The sequence below is a fragment of the Excalfactoria chinensis genome, chromosome 4 (genome assembly GCF_039878825.1).
Source record: "Excalfactoria chinensis isolate bCotChi1 chromosome 4, bCotChi1.hap2, whole genome shotgun sequence".
In the NCBI taxonomy this organism is placed as follows: domain Eukaryota; kingdom Metazoa; phylum Chordata; class Aves; order Galliformes; family Phasianidae; genus Excalfactoria; species Excalfactoria chinensis.
Window position 1 is genome coordinate 19,336,989 of NC_092828.1, and position 14,401 is coordinate 19,351,389.

Sequence of the window (14,401 nt, forward strand, 5' to 3'; positions counted from 1 at the left end):
CGGCAACTTGCCACAGCAGAAAAACAAACGGCAACTTGCCCGCATTCTCCACCAAAATACTGTCGTGGGTTAGCCTAAAATCTACCTGCACCCATGACAGGGGGGCAGTCGGCCCGCAGGCCGCTGGCCCAGAAGGAAAAGAAATTCAGGGAAAATGAAATAAATACAGCGGCAGCGATCTAAGGAGGCACACTTATTTACTAAATACTATATCAGAATACAGAATAACACAATATAATGCAATATAATTGGAATTAAGGCTAACAAATCAAGTAAAATAAGAGAGAGTGAGTCCCGAAACCGAAAGGCCTACTGTAACTCTAGGCGAAACGGCTGGAACGCTCCCACACGGCTCTCCCCCTGGCTGGCAGGATCCAAGAGAGCGAGTCCAGCACTGAAGTGAGATTATATAGTCCTGGTCATATGACTGACCGTGGTGCTCCCTGGGACATGTAGTCTTCTTTCTGTGAGCAGCAGATTCGTCAAAATTATCTGTGCTTAACATGATGTTATGATGTGGAATACTGATAGCAAAATTACAACATTGCAAAACCATGACACTCTGCTACACAGAAAGGCTAGAATCCTGGGAGTTGGACTCGATGATCTCTAAGGTCCCTTCCAACTTGCATGATACTGTGATACTACTTCCAAGTCTTTTGCAGATGTAAAATAAGAATAATTTCAAAAAATATTAATTATTTATAATTATTAAAAGTGATATGCAGAATTATAAAGGTTGGAAAGTACCTCTGGAGATATCCAAGTCCAACCTACCAGATAAAACAGGTTTCCTGGAATAGACTGCAATAGGTTACTTTTACTTTTACTCAGCTGTACAAAGATGTTCATACCTAGATCAGTCAATCACATTTCTTTATACACAGGCAGGTCCTTCCTTCTTAAGTGTGACCAATCACTAACTAATCATTAGAAAATAAATTGCATGAGGACAATTTCTCAAACATCTTTGGAAAGACAAAAAGAAGATAAAGGTCATTTTAACAACACAGGAAAATGGACAGGAAACAAATTGTTACTTGACTTGCAAATATTTTTGCAACTTGTTGGGTTTTTTTGTTTGTATTGCTGTTGTTTTCTTATTTGTTTTCCACTCAAAGGGTTATAAAAATAATGGGCTATTGTTCCCCTTTTTCATGTCTTTATTTTGTTTTAAATCTATTTAGATACTTGAATTCCACTTGGATGTGGCAGAACTAATTCATCTAGAGATTGAAACCTCCTCTTTCAGCAAATCCTGTAAATTATGAAAGCATACATTTCAAATCATGAAAGACACATTTCCCCACCAAAAAAAAAAAAAGTAAAAAAAAAAAAAGTATATTGAAATATATTTGAAATGTATTGAAATGTAATAAAAATATTCTCATCATAAATTTTGACTGTAATGGTGCTGGATTTTTCTGTCAATATGAAGACAGTTTTAGTGTCTTCTTCTGGATATGCCTAATTAGTCTTTTAACCATAGATGTAGACTGTGTACGTAAACAATGGAACTTAACTTCTTTTTTATGGTGTTCACATTATTCATATTATACCCTTTCTGACACACTATAGCCAGTTCCATGTGTACTATTTTGACAATATTAAACATACCATTTTATTCCAGAAATGTTAATAGTTATTGAAGAGAAAAAATGTGAAAATTCTAAGATACACACAACTATGTATTATACACAGAATTAGCAGTAGGACTCAGAGTTCAAGTGATTCCAGAAGCAGCTAACTTCTCCCATATTTAATAGATGATACTTCCTGGCTCTTTTACCTAGAGTTACTGAGATGTTACTGATATTTTCTGTGCTGGACTGGCTCTCATGTAGCTACAAGATTATTTTTCAACTACTAGTAATAATCCCTATATAGGGATTTCACCTACTATATATAGTAACCTCACAGTGCAGAGTCTCAAGGCTCACTTTGGCTATGTGAGTAAAATAACTACTGGTGTCCAAGTGACTAATGCATTGTCTGTTTTACCTGAAGCCCCCTATGGTAACCTGAAATAATAGCAAACAGTAGCTTGCTTTCATGAGGCCTCATCTGGAGTACTGTGTCCAGGTACAGAGTACGGTCAAAAAGATGATCAGAGGGCTAGAGCACTGCCCCTACAAAAGCAGGCTGAGGGAGCTGGGCTTGTTAAGCCCAGAGAAAAGAAGGCTGTGAGGAGATTTCATTGCAGTCTTCAAGTATTTAAAGGGGGGCTATAAAAAGGAAGGGAATTAACTTTTTTACTGCAGTCAGTGATAGGACAGGGGGAAACATTTTTAAGTTGAAGGGGGGAAGATTTATATTAGTTTCTGATCAGTGGTTCCCCTCACTCCAGTTCCACATAGTTATATTATTCATTATACCATCATAAGGTATGGAACAACCTTCTGGATGGTTTGAGTCCCCTCCTGACTTCTTCTGAACTCTTCATACTGACTGGATAGTATATAAACAGGAAAGTCTTTGACTCTCTGTAAGCACTGAACAGCAACAAGTAAAATATTGATGCATTATTAACATTATTCTCATCCTAAATCCAAAGCACATATATTAGATACTAGGAAGAAAACTGACTTTCTACCAGCCAAAATCAGGACAACTTCATAACTGTACTTTTATTTTTGCTCATTCTCTGTTCAGTTTCAGCACAAATTTACCATAAGTTTTTCTCGTAAAATACATTATTCTGTTTTGGAAAATCATTATTTGTAGTTTCTGACTTATTTTTTCTTATTTTTTCATCCACGGTGCATAAAGTTCACCTCACAACATACCTCTATATCATTAAAAAATAATAATAATAATAAAAAAATAAATAAAATAAAATAAAATAAAATAAATTGGATAGCTTGAATAGCTGTGGAAATATTGAATTCAGTTGTATACCAACTATTTATACTTCTATTTTTTATAATATCTATCATCCTTACATTCAGATATAAATGTTTTAATCTTAAATTGGACTAATACTGAATACAAAAAGTTCTACTGTGGCAGTTTTCATTATTTATATAAATAATATCTATTCCACCACTGACAAACAAAGATGTGTCCAAAGCTTCAAAGATTCCTTGAATTTCATAGATCAGATGTTAATAGAATAACAAAATGTTTTATTGGACATTTAAGATAATCTATTCTTGGGCATGGTCTGAAGATTAAATTCAAGCTACTTTATAGCAAACCGTCATCTACTGACATAGAAATTATAGTAAAATTTTCAAATGTAGATCTTCCAAAGAAACTTTTTATTTACAAATGTTACATTAGAGCTCAGCCAGCAGCCAAACATCCACTCTGCCTTTCACTTACTACCATGACTGTAGAGAGAAAACGGAAGGAAAAGACTTGTGGATCAAGATAAAGGAAACTTCTTTTAAAAAACAGAAGTTACAGGTGTAAACAAAGCAAAAAGAGGAATTAATTCACTACTTTCCATTGGCAGGAAGACATTCTGTGTCCTGAGATACAAGGCCTTAGTGCATACAAATTTCTTTGGAAGACAAACGCCGTAATCATAAATGCCCTTCCTTTCTTCCTTGAGTTATATTACTCATTTTATAGCATAATGTCATATAATACGGAGCTGTTCTTTTTGTCAGTTTGGATCAATTGTCCTGCTTGAGTCAGTGCTAGCCTATTTGCAGTTTACTAACATTGTTAAGGCAAGGAAGAAAGAAGGCCTTCCACTGCACAAGCACTGTTTGATTGTACTCAAAATGTCTGTGTTTTTGACACTTCTTTAACCTTGAATGCAAAATACAGAACCATACAGCCTACAGTGAAGAAAGCTGATTTCATAACTTCATCCTTACCATGACCAAGACTTCTCATTAAGCCTACCTCTGATTGCAGTTAATAATAACATGACAGATTATAGGAAGTAGTGACTTTTTTTTTCTTCCCACCTGAATGCTCAGCTTTAGCTTGATATCATTGTCTTTTATAAGAATTTCAAGTATTCATCTACTGATTTGAAGGTGTAATTTCATCACTCTGCAATTACACTTGAAGTGACATGTCAGACTTCCAAAAAAAATGAAGTTACTGAGACAGAATTATATGTGCAGCTAAAAAAACATGGCAACAGCAGATTTACGAGACTGAGTAGAGTTTAGAGTAATCTAAACAAACTGATGTCCATAGACAGTGACCTAGTGAAAAGACTTGCATGTAGGCATAATGCCATATGAACAGATGGACATAGAATCATACATGAGTACAAATATCTAAGACACCATCTATAATCACAAAATGCATTTGTGAAGGGCAGAAGTTTAGCCAGGAAATGCCAGATGGTTCTTTATCCTGAGGTTATAGGAATAGTGCTGTGGGAATGTACCGCTCTAAATCTACCTTTTGGTGAGACAAAAATTTTAAAAGAAATAAAATGTCACTGTTAGTGTTGAAAAAACTATTTTATTTTATTTTTTAGGAAACATTTTCATCTATATAAAAATATTAGATTCACTATTATATATATTAAAAATAAATATGTAGACAATGGAAATAGATAGTTCAGTGATACTCCTCATAAAATTTAACAAAGGTTGTTTGTTTTTACATCAGGTGAATTCTAATTTTAAAGAGAACTAATGTCAGTGATAGTGGCCTTTAGTGAACGGGAAAGACATTCTGCTTTTTTATGTTTCACATTCCGACAACTCTTGCAAAATACTTTTAAAATATTCTGCTGCACCTGAGGCATGTACTCAGACGTGAATGATCCACATCACTTACTACAGGTTCTAACATCATCTTCTTTACATCTGCCTTTAATAGTCAGATCAATTATCCTTGGAGCACTTTACACCCTGACCCAGAAGCCTGGGATGAAAAGAATTCACCCCCAGTGATTCAGGTAGAAACAGTTACAGATCTCTTCCTCCATCTGGACTGTCACAAGTGCATGGGACTAGATGGGCTCCACCCTAGGCTGCTGAGGAAGCTAGCTTTCTCTTTTTAAAAGTGTCTACTCAATACCTGTATGTATGCCCACAGCAGCAGGGTTGGAACTAGATAGATGATTTTTAAGATCACTTTGAATTCAAACCCTTCTATGATTCTATTGCATGATTGTATGTTGGGAACAATCTAAACACTGTATTATTTCCATTAAATTTCTGATCATTTGAGACTGACTTTAACTAAACTAGGGTATAATTCAACTGTGTAAAATTCTAAGTAACAATTCAGAAGGAATCTTCTTTCCCTGTCTTTACCTACATATATTACAGATATCTCCACCTATGCTCTTCCTCATACATGAAGATGTTCTTGGAAAAAGACAAAGTCAAATAATCTGGAATAAATAATTTTCAGGTAATATTTTTATAGCCAGTGCAAATTAAAGTTAAGAAAATTGTATTTGACTTCCTGGATTTTCTGTCCTCTGTTGTAGGTTCTAGTTCCACTAGCAAATGATATTGCTATTATAGAATAAGGTCTATCAGTAGATTTCCTTCTGAATAATGTTCAAACCAACATTTACAAAAAGCAAGTGAAGTCTTTAACATTCACTTACTTATTTGCATACACCAAGTGGTATTATATCTTTAAAATAGGAATAATTATTTGATATTACTTTGAATTTTTATCAGTATGTCAGAAATTTCTGTCTTTCCTGCTGTGGTCTTCAACAAAATTCTTTGTGCTGAAATTTTTGTCCTAATTTTAACTGCACCCTTAAAAAGCAGTCACCCCAACATCAACCAGGCATACCAATTATGTACTTTTTCTGTGGCATCTTTAAAAGGCCCCTCTCATTTCGGTGCTCTTAGATTTATATACATCCTTAGGCTTTACAAAACATAACTGACAAAATTGTATATTCAAGAGTATAATATATCCCCACATGTTTTATTTCTTAAAAAGCACTGGAAAAGGATAAAAAACACTTCTGATCTAAAAAACGCTATAATATATTCTGTACACTTCTGTATGTTAGAGAATGTTTCTATACCGTCAATACACATTATACAGTGAATCTATCAAGCTTTAACCTTGAAGAATAAATTTGTAAAACTTAGAATCTAAGATTTTGGCTCTGGGCAAATACTTTTTATGCTATTTTATGTCCCTCAAAATGATTTAAAATTCTTGCAGGTTTTACAAATACTCTGCCACTCTATCAAAATGTTCTTGAAAGATTTTCCTAGTCTGCATCATTCAAGGTCTGAAACAACTGACAAGATAATGTCAGGGGCAATTTTAATCCATTAAAGACCTTGCTTTATTAGATCCTGGTCTGTGCTGACTGTGGCAGAAACGAAGAAAAGATGTTCATTATGTCAGGGAAAAAATGTGAAACAGAAAACATGATGCCAATTTCTTAACCTTCAGAATATAACCTTCTCTAAAATGACAGAAAAGTGTCAAATTATGAGAAGAGAAAAAGTAATAAAACCATGTCAGTAGATCAGAAACTAGGTAAGAAAAAGTCAGTTTTTTTAATTATCTGATGAAAAATTGAAGAAAAAATTTTGATATCTTCTCTATATACTTTTCCATCAATACATATAACACTCTATATAAATGTCTATCAATACATATAAAAAAAACCCACAGTTTATGAAAGAACAATAGCCAAGATTCAGTGCACATTCTCTTCATCTTTTGCTTAGCATGTTATTTATATATTTCTGTGAACTGGAGATAAAAATGAGAAATCAAGGAAATGTCATCACATATTTGTAATCCTCACTCATATCAATATGTTTCAAATTTGGAACAAATTTGTAAAAATAAAACCAAATACATAAAAGATAATTTGAAATGAGGTGTTGTATAATCATTAAAAATTGTGGATACAAATCTACTGTAATGTTGGTTTTGCTTAAATCAGTAACAAACCCTAAGATCTTAACACTACTGAAAGTTACATACTGGCACAAAAGGAGCTAGATTTCAGGATCCAATCATTTTAGCAGACATTCAGTGACAATGAAAAACAATTTAGTGACTCAGTAAATGGGATCCAATGCCTGTCAAATATCTCTTCATTGATTTAAGCAATATTGACAAATATTTCTGCATTTACTCCTCCTTGCCTACTCTTATTTCCTTTTGACTTTTCTGAGTACTGAGCAGTTTCATCACTGCCCACCTGAACCACAAGTAGTGTAAAACAATCAGTGGACCTAGCCATCTTCGGGAGTTTTCTGGTTATGTCCCTGACCTGGGCCCCAGAAGGGCAGCACACTTCCTGATGGCATGGGTCTGGACTGCATACAGGGCCCTCAGTTCCTCTGAGAAGGTAGTTGTCCACCATGACCACCCTTCTTTCTTTCCTGGCAGAGGAAGTCTCAAGGAATCGGGGTGGCCGCTTCACCTTAGGCTCCCTATTAGGCAGTTCCTCCATCATCTCACCACTCATCTCTCCTTCAGTTTCCAGCGTCTGATACCTGTTGCTTAGAGGGAGCAGTGGACTCAAGGTAGGCAGGCAGGGGGAGCACCCACTGAGTCTCCTATTTTTGAGAACATACATGCTACCTCAAATATCAACATAAACACTGTATATCTTACAGTAGGACAAGAAGTTCAGAGGAACAGGACAAAGGGTTGCAGAAGTCTTTACTTTTCATGAAGCAATGGGCTTATGTTCTGCTTGAGGTTCAGAGCAGTCACATTTTATTTCTTAGCTCCAAGCATTACTGTGGGAAATGTCAGTTTATAACAAAAAAGAAAAAATATTTTTCCAATGATTTTCATCTGTAATCATTCACTTCTTTCTGTAATAAAATAAAATAATGCTTATTTACAGGATTTCCACTTTCTGCAATCACTTAATCATTTCCATTCAGACCTTAAGTGAGCTGAATCACTGCAGCTGGAGACACCTAGGTTTCTCCCTTGTTTGTAGAGAGTCTTGAGAAGCGAATTACATAGCTTAGTTAAGTGTCTGAGGTTAGACAGGGATGAAACGTTTTGTTCTTTACACTGTGCAAGGCATTTTCATATTTACTTTGTCAGCTATTGCTAACAAATTATTTGTACTACTTTACTTAAGTGATATCTGTAGTTCACTACTATGCTTAAAATCATGTTGACTTTTCAGGAACAGTAGGACCATGAGCAAGAATTTTTGTACCCTTGAACCACGATCATCTTGTTACTATTCCAAATGGAAGAACTCTATATGCTTCTTTAGAGTGCTCTGTTTGAGAAATTCTCAGTTATTAATGAATGCACTGAGGAAGACCAAGATACTTTGTTTTGTTTTGCTTTGTTTTGTTTCATTTTTTTGTAGGTGTTATTTATTTATTTTTGTTTTTATTTCTTCTGCCCCAGATGCCTTGATCACAAACAGAACCTCATCTGTCCAGGAATTTAGAATAGTCTTTACAATCCACTAAAGCTTGAGTGCTTCACTGACAAGCAACACTGCTTCTGATGTGTCCCAGATGTGAATTATCACTTAAATCTGAAACTTTTCTAGGCACTAGGATAGCTTGATTCCTTATGTTTTGTAAAATAAAGATGAAAGATAAAAATATGAAGAATGTGTTAGGGGAAAGGAAAACATTAATACAAAGAATGAAACGTGATTCAAATATGAAATGTATTTCACAAGAAGAAATATGGACCTGGAAAACATTTTTTTATCAGTTACAATTCCTTCTTAAATGGATAGAGTTAAGAATTAAATATTCACTACTCATAAAACTTAAAAACAAATGTAAATATTTGTATAATTTGAGATAAGAAACAGTTGAAAAGAACATCATAGAGATACATACATCATATTTATCTTCTTAATGTATTTCACTGGTCCCTTAATCACAGAACTAAATAGAGTTTATACTTTCTCTTTACTTGAAATTTATTTATACATGAAAGATATTTTGATCATGGACTTACCCTAGCTGTAAATTTAATAAAGGAATTAACATCTTAAACATATGCAGAAATAGCAACCTCCTTTAGATCCACTGCTGTCTTTAGAACATTACTAGCTTTGCTTCCCTAAAAAGTTCTATTTTTTATATATTTCTTTTCATAAGGGTAGAGAAAATAAAGATTTCTACACTTACAGATATTTTAATGTTTTATTCTCCCTTGAGTTATCCAAGAATCTCTGGGGCATAGAAATGGGAAACATGATCTATATATATGAACTTTCATAAAGCACAGTACATATATACACATATATATATATATTAAATATTACATGCTACTGTACTGTCTATTGTTAAAATGTGAAACAGTTTAATGAGGAATTTCGTCCATTTTTTTAAGATTTTGAAATCTCAGAGGGTGAGACTGCATATCGCTTATGAATGTCTGGGGCTGTGAGAATGAGAGTCAGAGAAAAAAAATCATGTAAGTTTCACCAGCTCCTTAAGCTGAAGAAGTTGTAGAAACCTGATTATGATGTTGATTTTTATATTATTTTCTATACGTTTTTAATTTTCATCCTACCTAGAAATTGGAAGTCATGTTTTCACTAGGACTTAGTTAACATAATTATTCCACAGTTAATTTGCAAACTTGCAAAGGCAAATTTTATTGCTGTTGATTGGTTGGCTTCGCTTTGTTTTGTGGGGCTTTTGGTGGTTTGTTTGATTGTTTGTTTGTTTACTTATTTATTTATTGAACTTGAATCTGTATTAAATCCTATAAAAACTGGCATTTTGTATCCCAGAAAGACCTCAAAATCTTTAAAACCACTTTCACTCTTCAAAACTGCATCTATTATTGCTGCAAATTATTGAAAAATTTTTGTGACGGACATATTAACCAGTTGGGAAACTAGGAAAAAATCCTATTCTCAGTTAATTACAAGAAAAATCTATCACTGATTAAATCAAGACATTCACATTGATAACGAACAGAAAAATAACCATATATGAGGTAATACAGAAATGAACAAGATGCTTCAGGTAACATGTATTTATCCATTTTTTAAAAGCCATTATATCATTGACAGCTATTATTTGAAAACTGTTTTTGATTTTTAAAATTAGAAAATTGGATTTTTTTTCAATTAGTGAATTTGAGAAAAATAGAATAATACGTGTCTAGAGCTAGAAAAATCTGTACTGAGAGTTATCGTTCTAGCATGCTAAGGCCAATAATTTAACTATGAAAATATTAGTAAGCAGGTAATCCTCTAGTTGTATTTTAGCCACTATCAGAATAACTGTATATTGCCCAAGCAAATCTGAGTTGATTATGTTGATTTCTGTTTGTTTTGTTTTAGGATGGTAACATGGCAATAAAACTGCCATGAGTTTTTTACTGTGCATTTTAAAAAGATCTGCAACAAAGCTAAAAAATAAAAAGAATAATTAAAATAATTAAATAAATAAATAAATAAAAGGGAGAGAACATTACAAGACTGTGAAACTGTGGTATACTTTTCTATCCTTGAGTGCACACAGTATCAAAAACACAGATATAAGACATGGGAGAGTTTTACTTCTTAGGAAAGGGGAGAGAAAGCAGCAGAAGGGAAGGAAGATTAATATCTTTGCCCCAGTGGCGCAGTGGTATAAGCTGCTGCTTGCGGCACCGGAGGGCCCGGGTTCGAATCCCCCCTGTGGCGCAGGGGTAGAAGTGCCGCTTCGCTACACAGGGTGCTCGAAACCCAGGAGTTGGACTCGATGATCTCTAAGGTCCCTTCCAGCTCGCACGATACTATGATACTATGATGATGATTATAGATACTTTTATCCACTTTGTTTTTCAATATTTTCTATGGACAGTATGTTTTCTGTAGCCATATTTGCTGATTTGTATTTTTATGGCAAAATTTAAATTGTAAATTCCTAGAGATAAATATACACTTACCTGAACTCCAAAAACCCTTACTTAGCATTCAAAGTTCTAGATCTTTAATTGTCTGAAGGGAAATTCTAGGAGAACATTAGCAAAACAAACAAACAAAAAACAACAACAAAAACATTAAGTTAAATGTTGTTCAACTTAGAATAATTTTTCTGTGTTTTGAAACAATAAATATTCATTTCAAGATCAGTACTGGAAAAATACATTTTTCTTGTACAAAAATTCATTCAAGATGACATAAAATGGTCACAACATGATACACATGACTTTTGACAGCTTCATGTGCTTTGAGGGTGTCTTTACAAACACTGAGATTTGACATAATCTGAAAACTGAAAGGACTGACTGCCAAGCAAATTGAAGAAAACTAAATTTAAGCTTGTTTTGTAGCAACAACACAAATATCTAGTTCATAGAAGTAAAAATGTTCATGGCATTAAGACAGGTTACAGAATCTTTTTCAGAACATAGAATAAATCTGAATAAAAAATAACCATCTAACAATTCAAAATATTTCATAATTTAATTCCTCTACATATAAGTAGAATGCTCTAAAAATAATACCTCGGTATTTTTATTTTTATTTTTTTCCCCCTGAAGGAAGCTGCAACAGATACAGAGTGCACAATAATACTGTTTGAAAGAGCAAATGTTCATCTACAAAACAATATTTTTCAATAAACACCATTAGCTAAACATCTTCACTAGCAATGAACAAGAGCCTGCATGTAGTAATTGTAAATATCTGCACAAGTGAAGGTGGTCCACGGTCACTGCTGAAACACACCACCCACTGCCTCACTGTGCTCAAATCCATTGTTTGGTCTCTACAAGCATCCATCAAAAATCTGTGAATGTCAATGTGTGCAATTTTTTCTGCGTGGGGGGATTCAGAAGCACATATTTGCTTCATAAACACTTTCATATCAGATGCCACTTTGTTAGACTGCCCCTCAGCTGTCATCTGTTGCATGGGAACAGCATTAAGTGGAATAATGGAGAGAAGATTCAGTCTCAACTGCCATACTTCCAACACCCACTTCCAGTGTCACAAGTGAAGATTACTTTCAGAGAAGTCTTCTTAGGTACTGTTCCTTCTTTCCTTCTTTCATGAATTTTGACGGGGTTGCACAAAGAAAATACTTATAAAAATAAAAGCTGTGAGAACCACACTCCACACTGCCGGAGTGTGACTTCTTTATTTTCCATCTCCTCCCCGGGTGTTTAATTGACCATTAAGTATTATTAACTGCCTCCGATTATGTTGCAGTTTTATAAATATCTATTATATTTCTCTTTTGTTCTTTACTGGACAATTTCTGAAAACCCAGAAGTAATTGTTGAGAGACAATATAAACATTTATTGTTCTGTTGGATTGTTGGAATGTATCTTTATTTAGTCTGGGGGAGTGTCTCACTCCAATTTATAGGAGGGAGGCAAGGTTCTTTGATATGTGTATACCCGGCATGAGATTAAGAAGCAACGGTTCACTTGTTGGTCCAACCAGTTTATTAAAGTCCTAGCTGTTTTAGGGAGATGGGGAAGGGAAGGTAGGCGATAGGAAAGGTATGAAATATAAGCAAGGAGTCTCTGTAGAGAGCAAAAGAGATAGCCACCACCATGGGTCCAGTGAGGTATACAGTAGGTCCGTTGATCTCAGGAACTCGTCTGATCACCGCGGGGGATGGAAGAAAGCCAGGAAGCTCTGCAGCAAGCCGGCCTTGGGGGTTTTTCCGAAGAGGTTTTCCCCTCAGGGAATTCTCTGTCAAAGGTGTCTTTGGGAGTTTGTCTCCAAAGTCCCCAGTTTAGAGAGGGCTTTTTATCTCCCATTTCTGTGGGGTTTTCTTCTTCTACTTTTCTCTTAGTTTACTGTAACATTCCTGGCCTAACAGATGAGCCAGCAAGGAGTGCTGCCATGCACAAGCATTATCACTTTTCACAGTGGTCAGCTCCTCCAAGCCGCACCCCTAAAAAAGACTGCTTGTCCTGCTTCTGCTTATCTTTGCAATCATAAGGTACTGTGGCATGGTGACACCCACCATTCACCCTCCTAGATAATGAGCACTTGTCAGTCAGAGTCTTACCATCAGAAAGGCCTCATGAAGCAAGCTTTGAGACAAAAAAGAAATAGATTTGTCTTTGTCTTGCTCCAATTTAGGAGAGAGGCAAGGTTCTTTTGATAAGTTATGCCCAGCGTGAGATTAAGAAGAAAAACATTCAAATGTTGATCCGACCAGTTTATTAGAAATAATAGACAGCTGAGGGGATGGGGAAGGGAGAGTGGCGAATATCAAAATTAGGGTGGTGGGGAGGGGAAAGTGGGCGATAGGAAAGGTGGAAAAAGGCAAGAATTATGGAAAGGCGGGGAAAGTCACCTCCTGGATGCAGCAGCGTCCCGTTGCACCTTGTTTCATTGATCTGGGGAAAAACAAGTGTAGGGGAGAGCAGCAGCAGAGTGGCAGGCCGCAAGCAGCAGATCGGTGCAGCACAGAGCAGGAGGTAGAAAGGGCAGCAGAGTCTCGGGGAACAAAGAGGTCTCACAGAGCAGAGTCTCAAGTAGCGAGGTCTCACGGAGCAGAGAGGTCTCACGGGCAGAGTCTCGAGCAGCAAGCCCAGGTGAATCCGTTGGCAGAAGTAGGATGATGATGGAGGAATCTGAGGCCAGAAACCTAGAAGTTCTTCATGCAAGCATCTTCTTCAGCATGCAGGCGTTCACGTAGTGAGGCATCTGATGTCAGACAACCTCCTTGTTCACAAGTGAGGCATCTGATGTCAGAAAACCTAAATTCATGGTTTGTCCATGCTCTTTTTATCCTACTTCTTCCCAGCCTAGGTGACATTCCAGGGAGGCTTGGGTCAGAGTGATGTGAATACCTCAGAGATGGCCCTCTTCCTTGAGATAGGCCCACACAAAAAGACCACTTTAGGACCATTCATCTGCATCTTATCTCCCTTTAGTAGCTCCGGACTTGTCCATCTGTCATGTCACCCTTAAACAAAGGAGTTCTGGAACCTTGGTTAAGACTTGCCTGAACTTGTCCTCCTTTGTGTCTCAGACAAAGGGAGTTCTGGAACCTTGGCCAGACTTCCCTGAACTTGTCAATTTCAGCAAACTTTGAGGCAGTAATGTAAAAAGCATGGCCTCTTACAGTCTTTCACAGGGACCAGTGTCTATGTATCTAGTTTAGTCTGGGGAAAAGGAGGCTGAGGGGAGACGTTATTGCTCTTTTCCAGTATCTGAAAGGTTCTTACAGTAAGAGCATGGCAAGTCTCTTCTCACTGGTGACAGGTGACAGGATGAGGGGAAACAGCTTCGAGTTGCGCCAGGGTAACTTTAGGATGGATATTAGGAAACACTTCTTTCCAACCTGAGTAATTCTATGGTTCTATGATTCTATTTCCTACTTGTGTAAGCACCAAAAATTACACAATCCCCATCAAACTCCATGAAAATCTCCAAAATATTCACCCCCCGCCCCCATGACACAAACCATCAGGTTTCAAGACAGTTTGAGAAAAATTAGTTTTACTATGTTGAACATCTGTGAAGACAAAAATTGAACAATGCATCTAAAATGAAAGAAAGACTTGCTCTACAGA

The 14,401-nt window shown here is 35.9% G+C and overlaps 1 protein-coding gene across 1 annotated transcript in view; it reads right to left on the bottom strand.

The window, feature by feature from the left end:
- LOC140251115 (uncharacterized) overlaps positions 1-14,401 on the bottom strand; it is a 266,990-nt gene that overhangs the window by 239,989 nt on the left and 12,600 nt on the right. Inside the window, exon 2 of the mRNA XM_072334414.1 lies at positions 7,244-7,478. Within this exon, the coding sequence (XP_072190515.1) occupies positions 7,244-7,478 (235 nt within the window). The remainder of the gene's footprint in view (positions 1-7,243; positions 7,479-14,401) is intronic.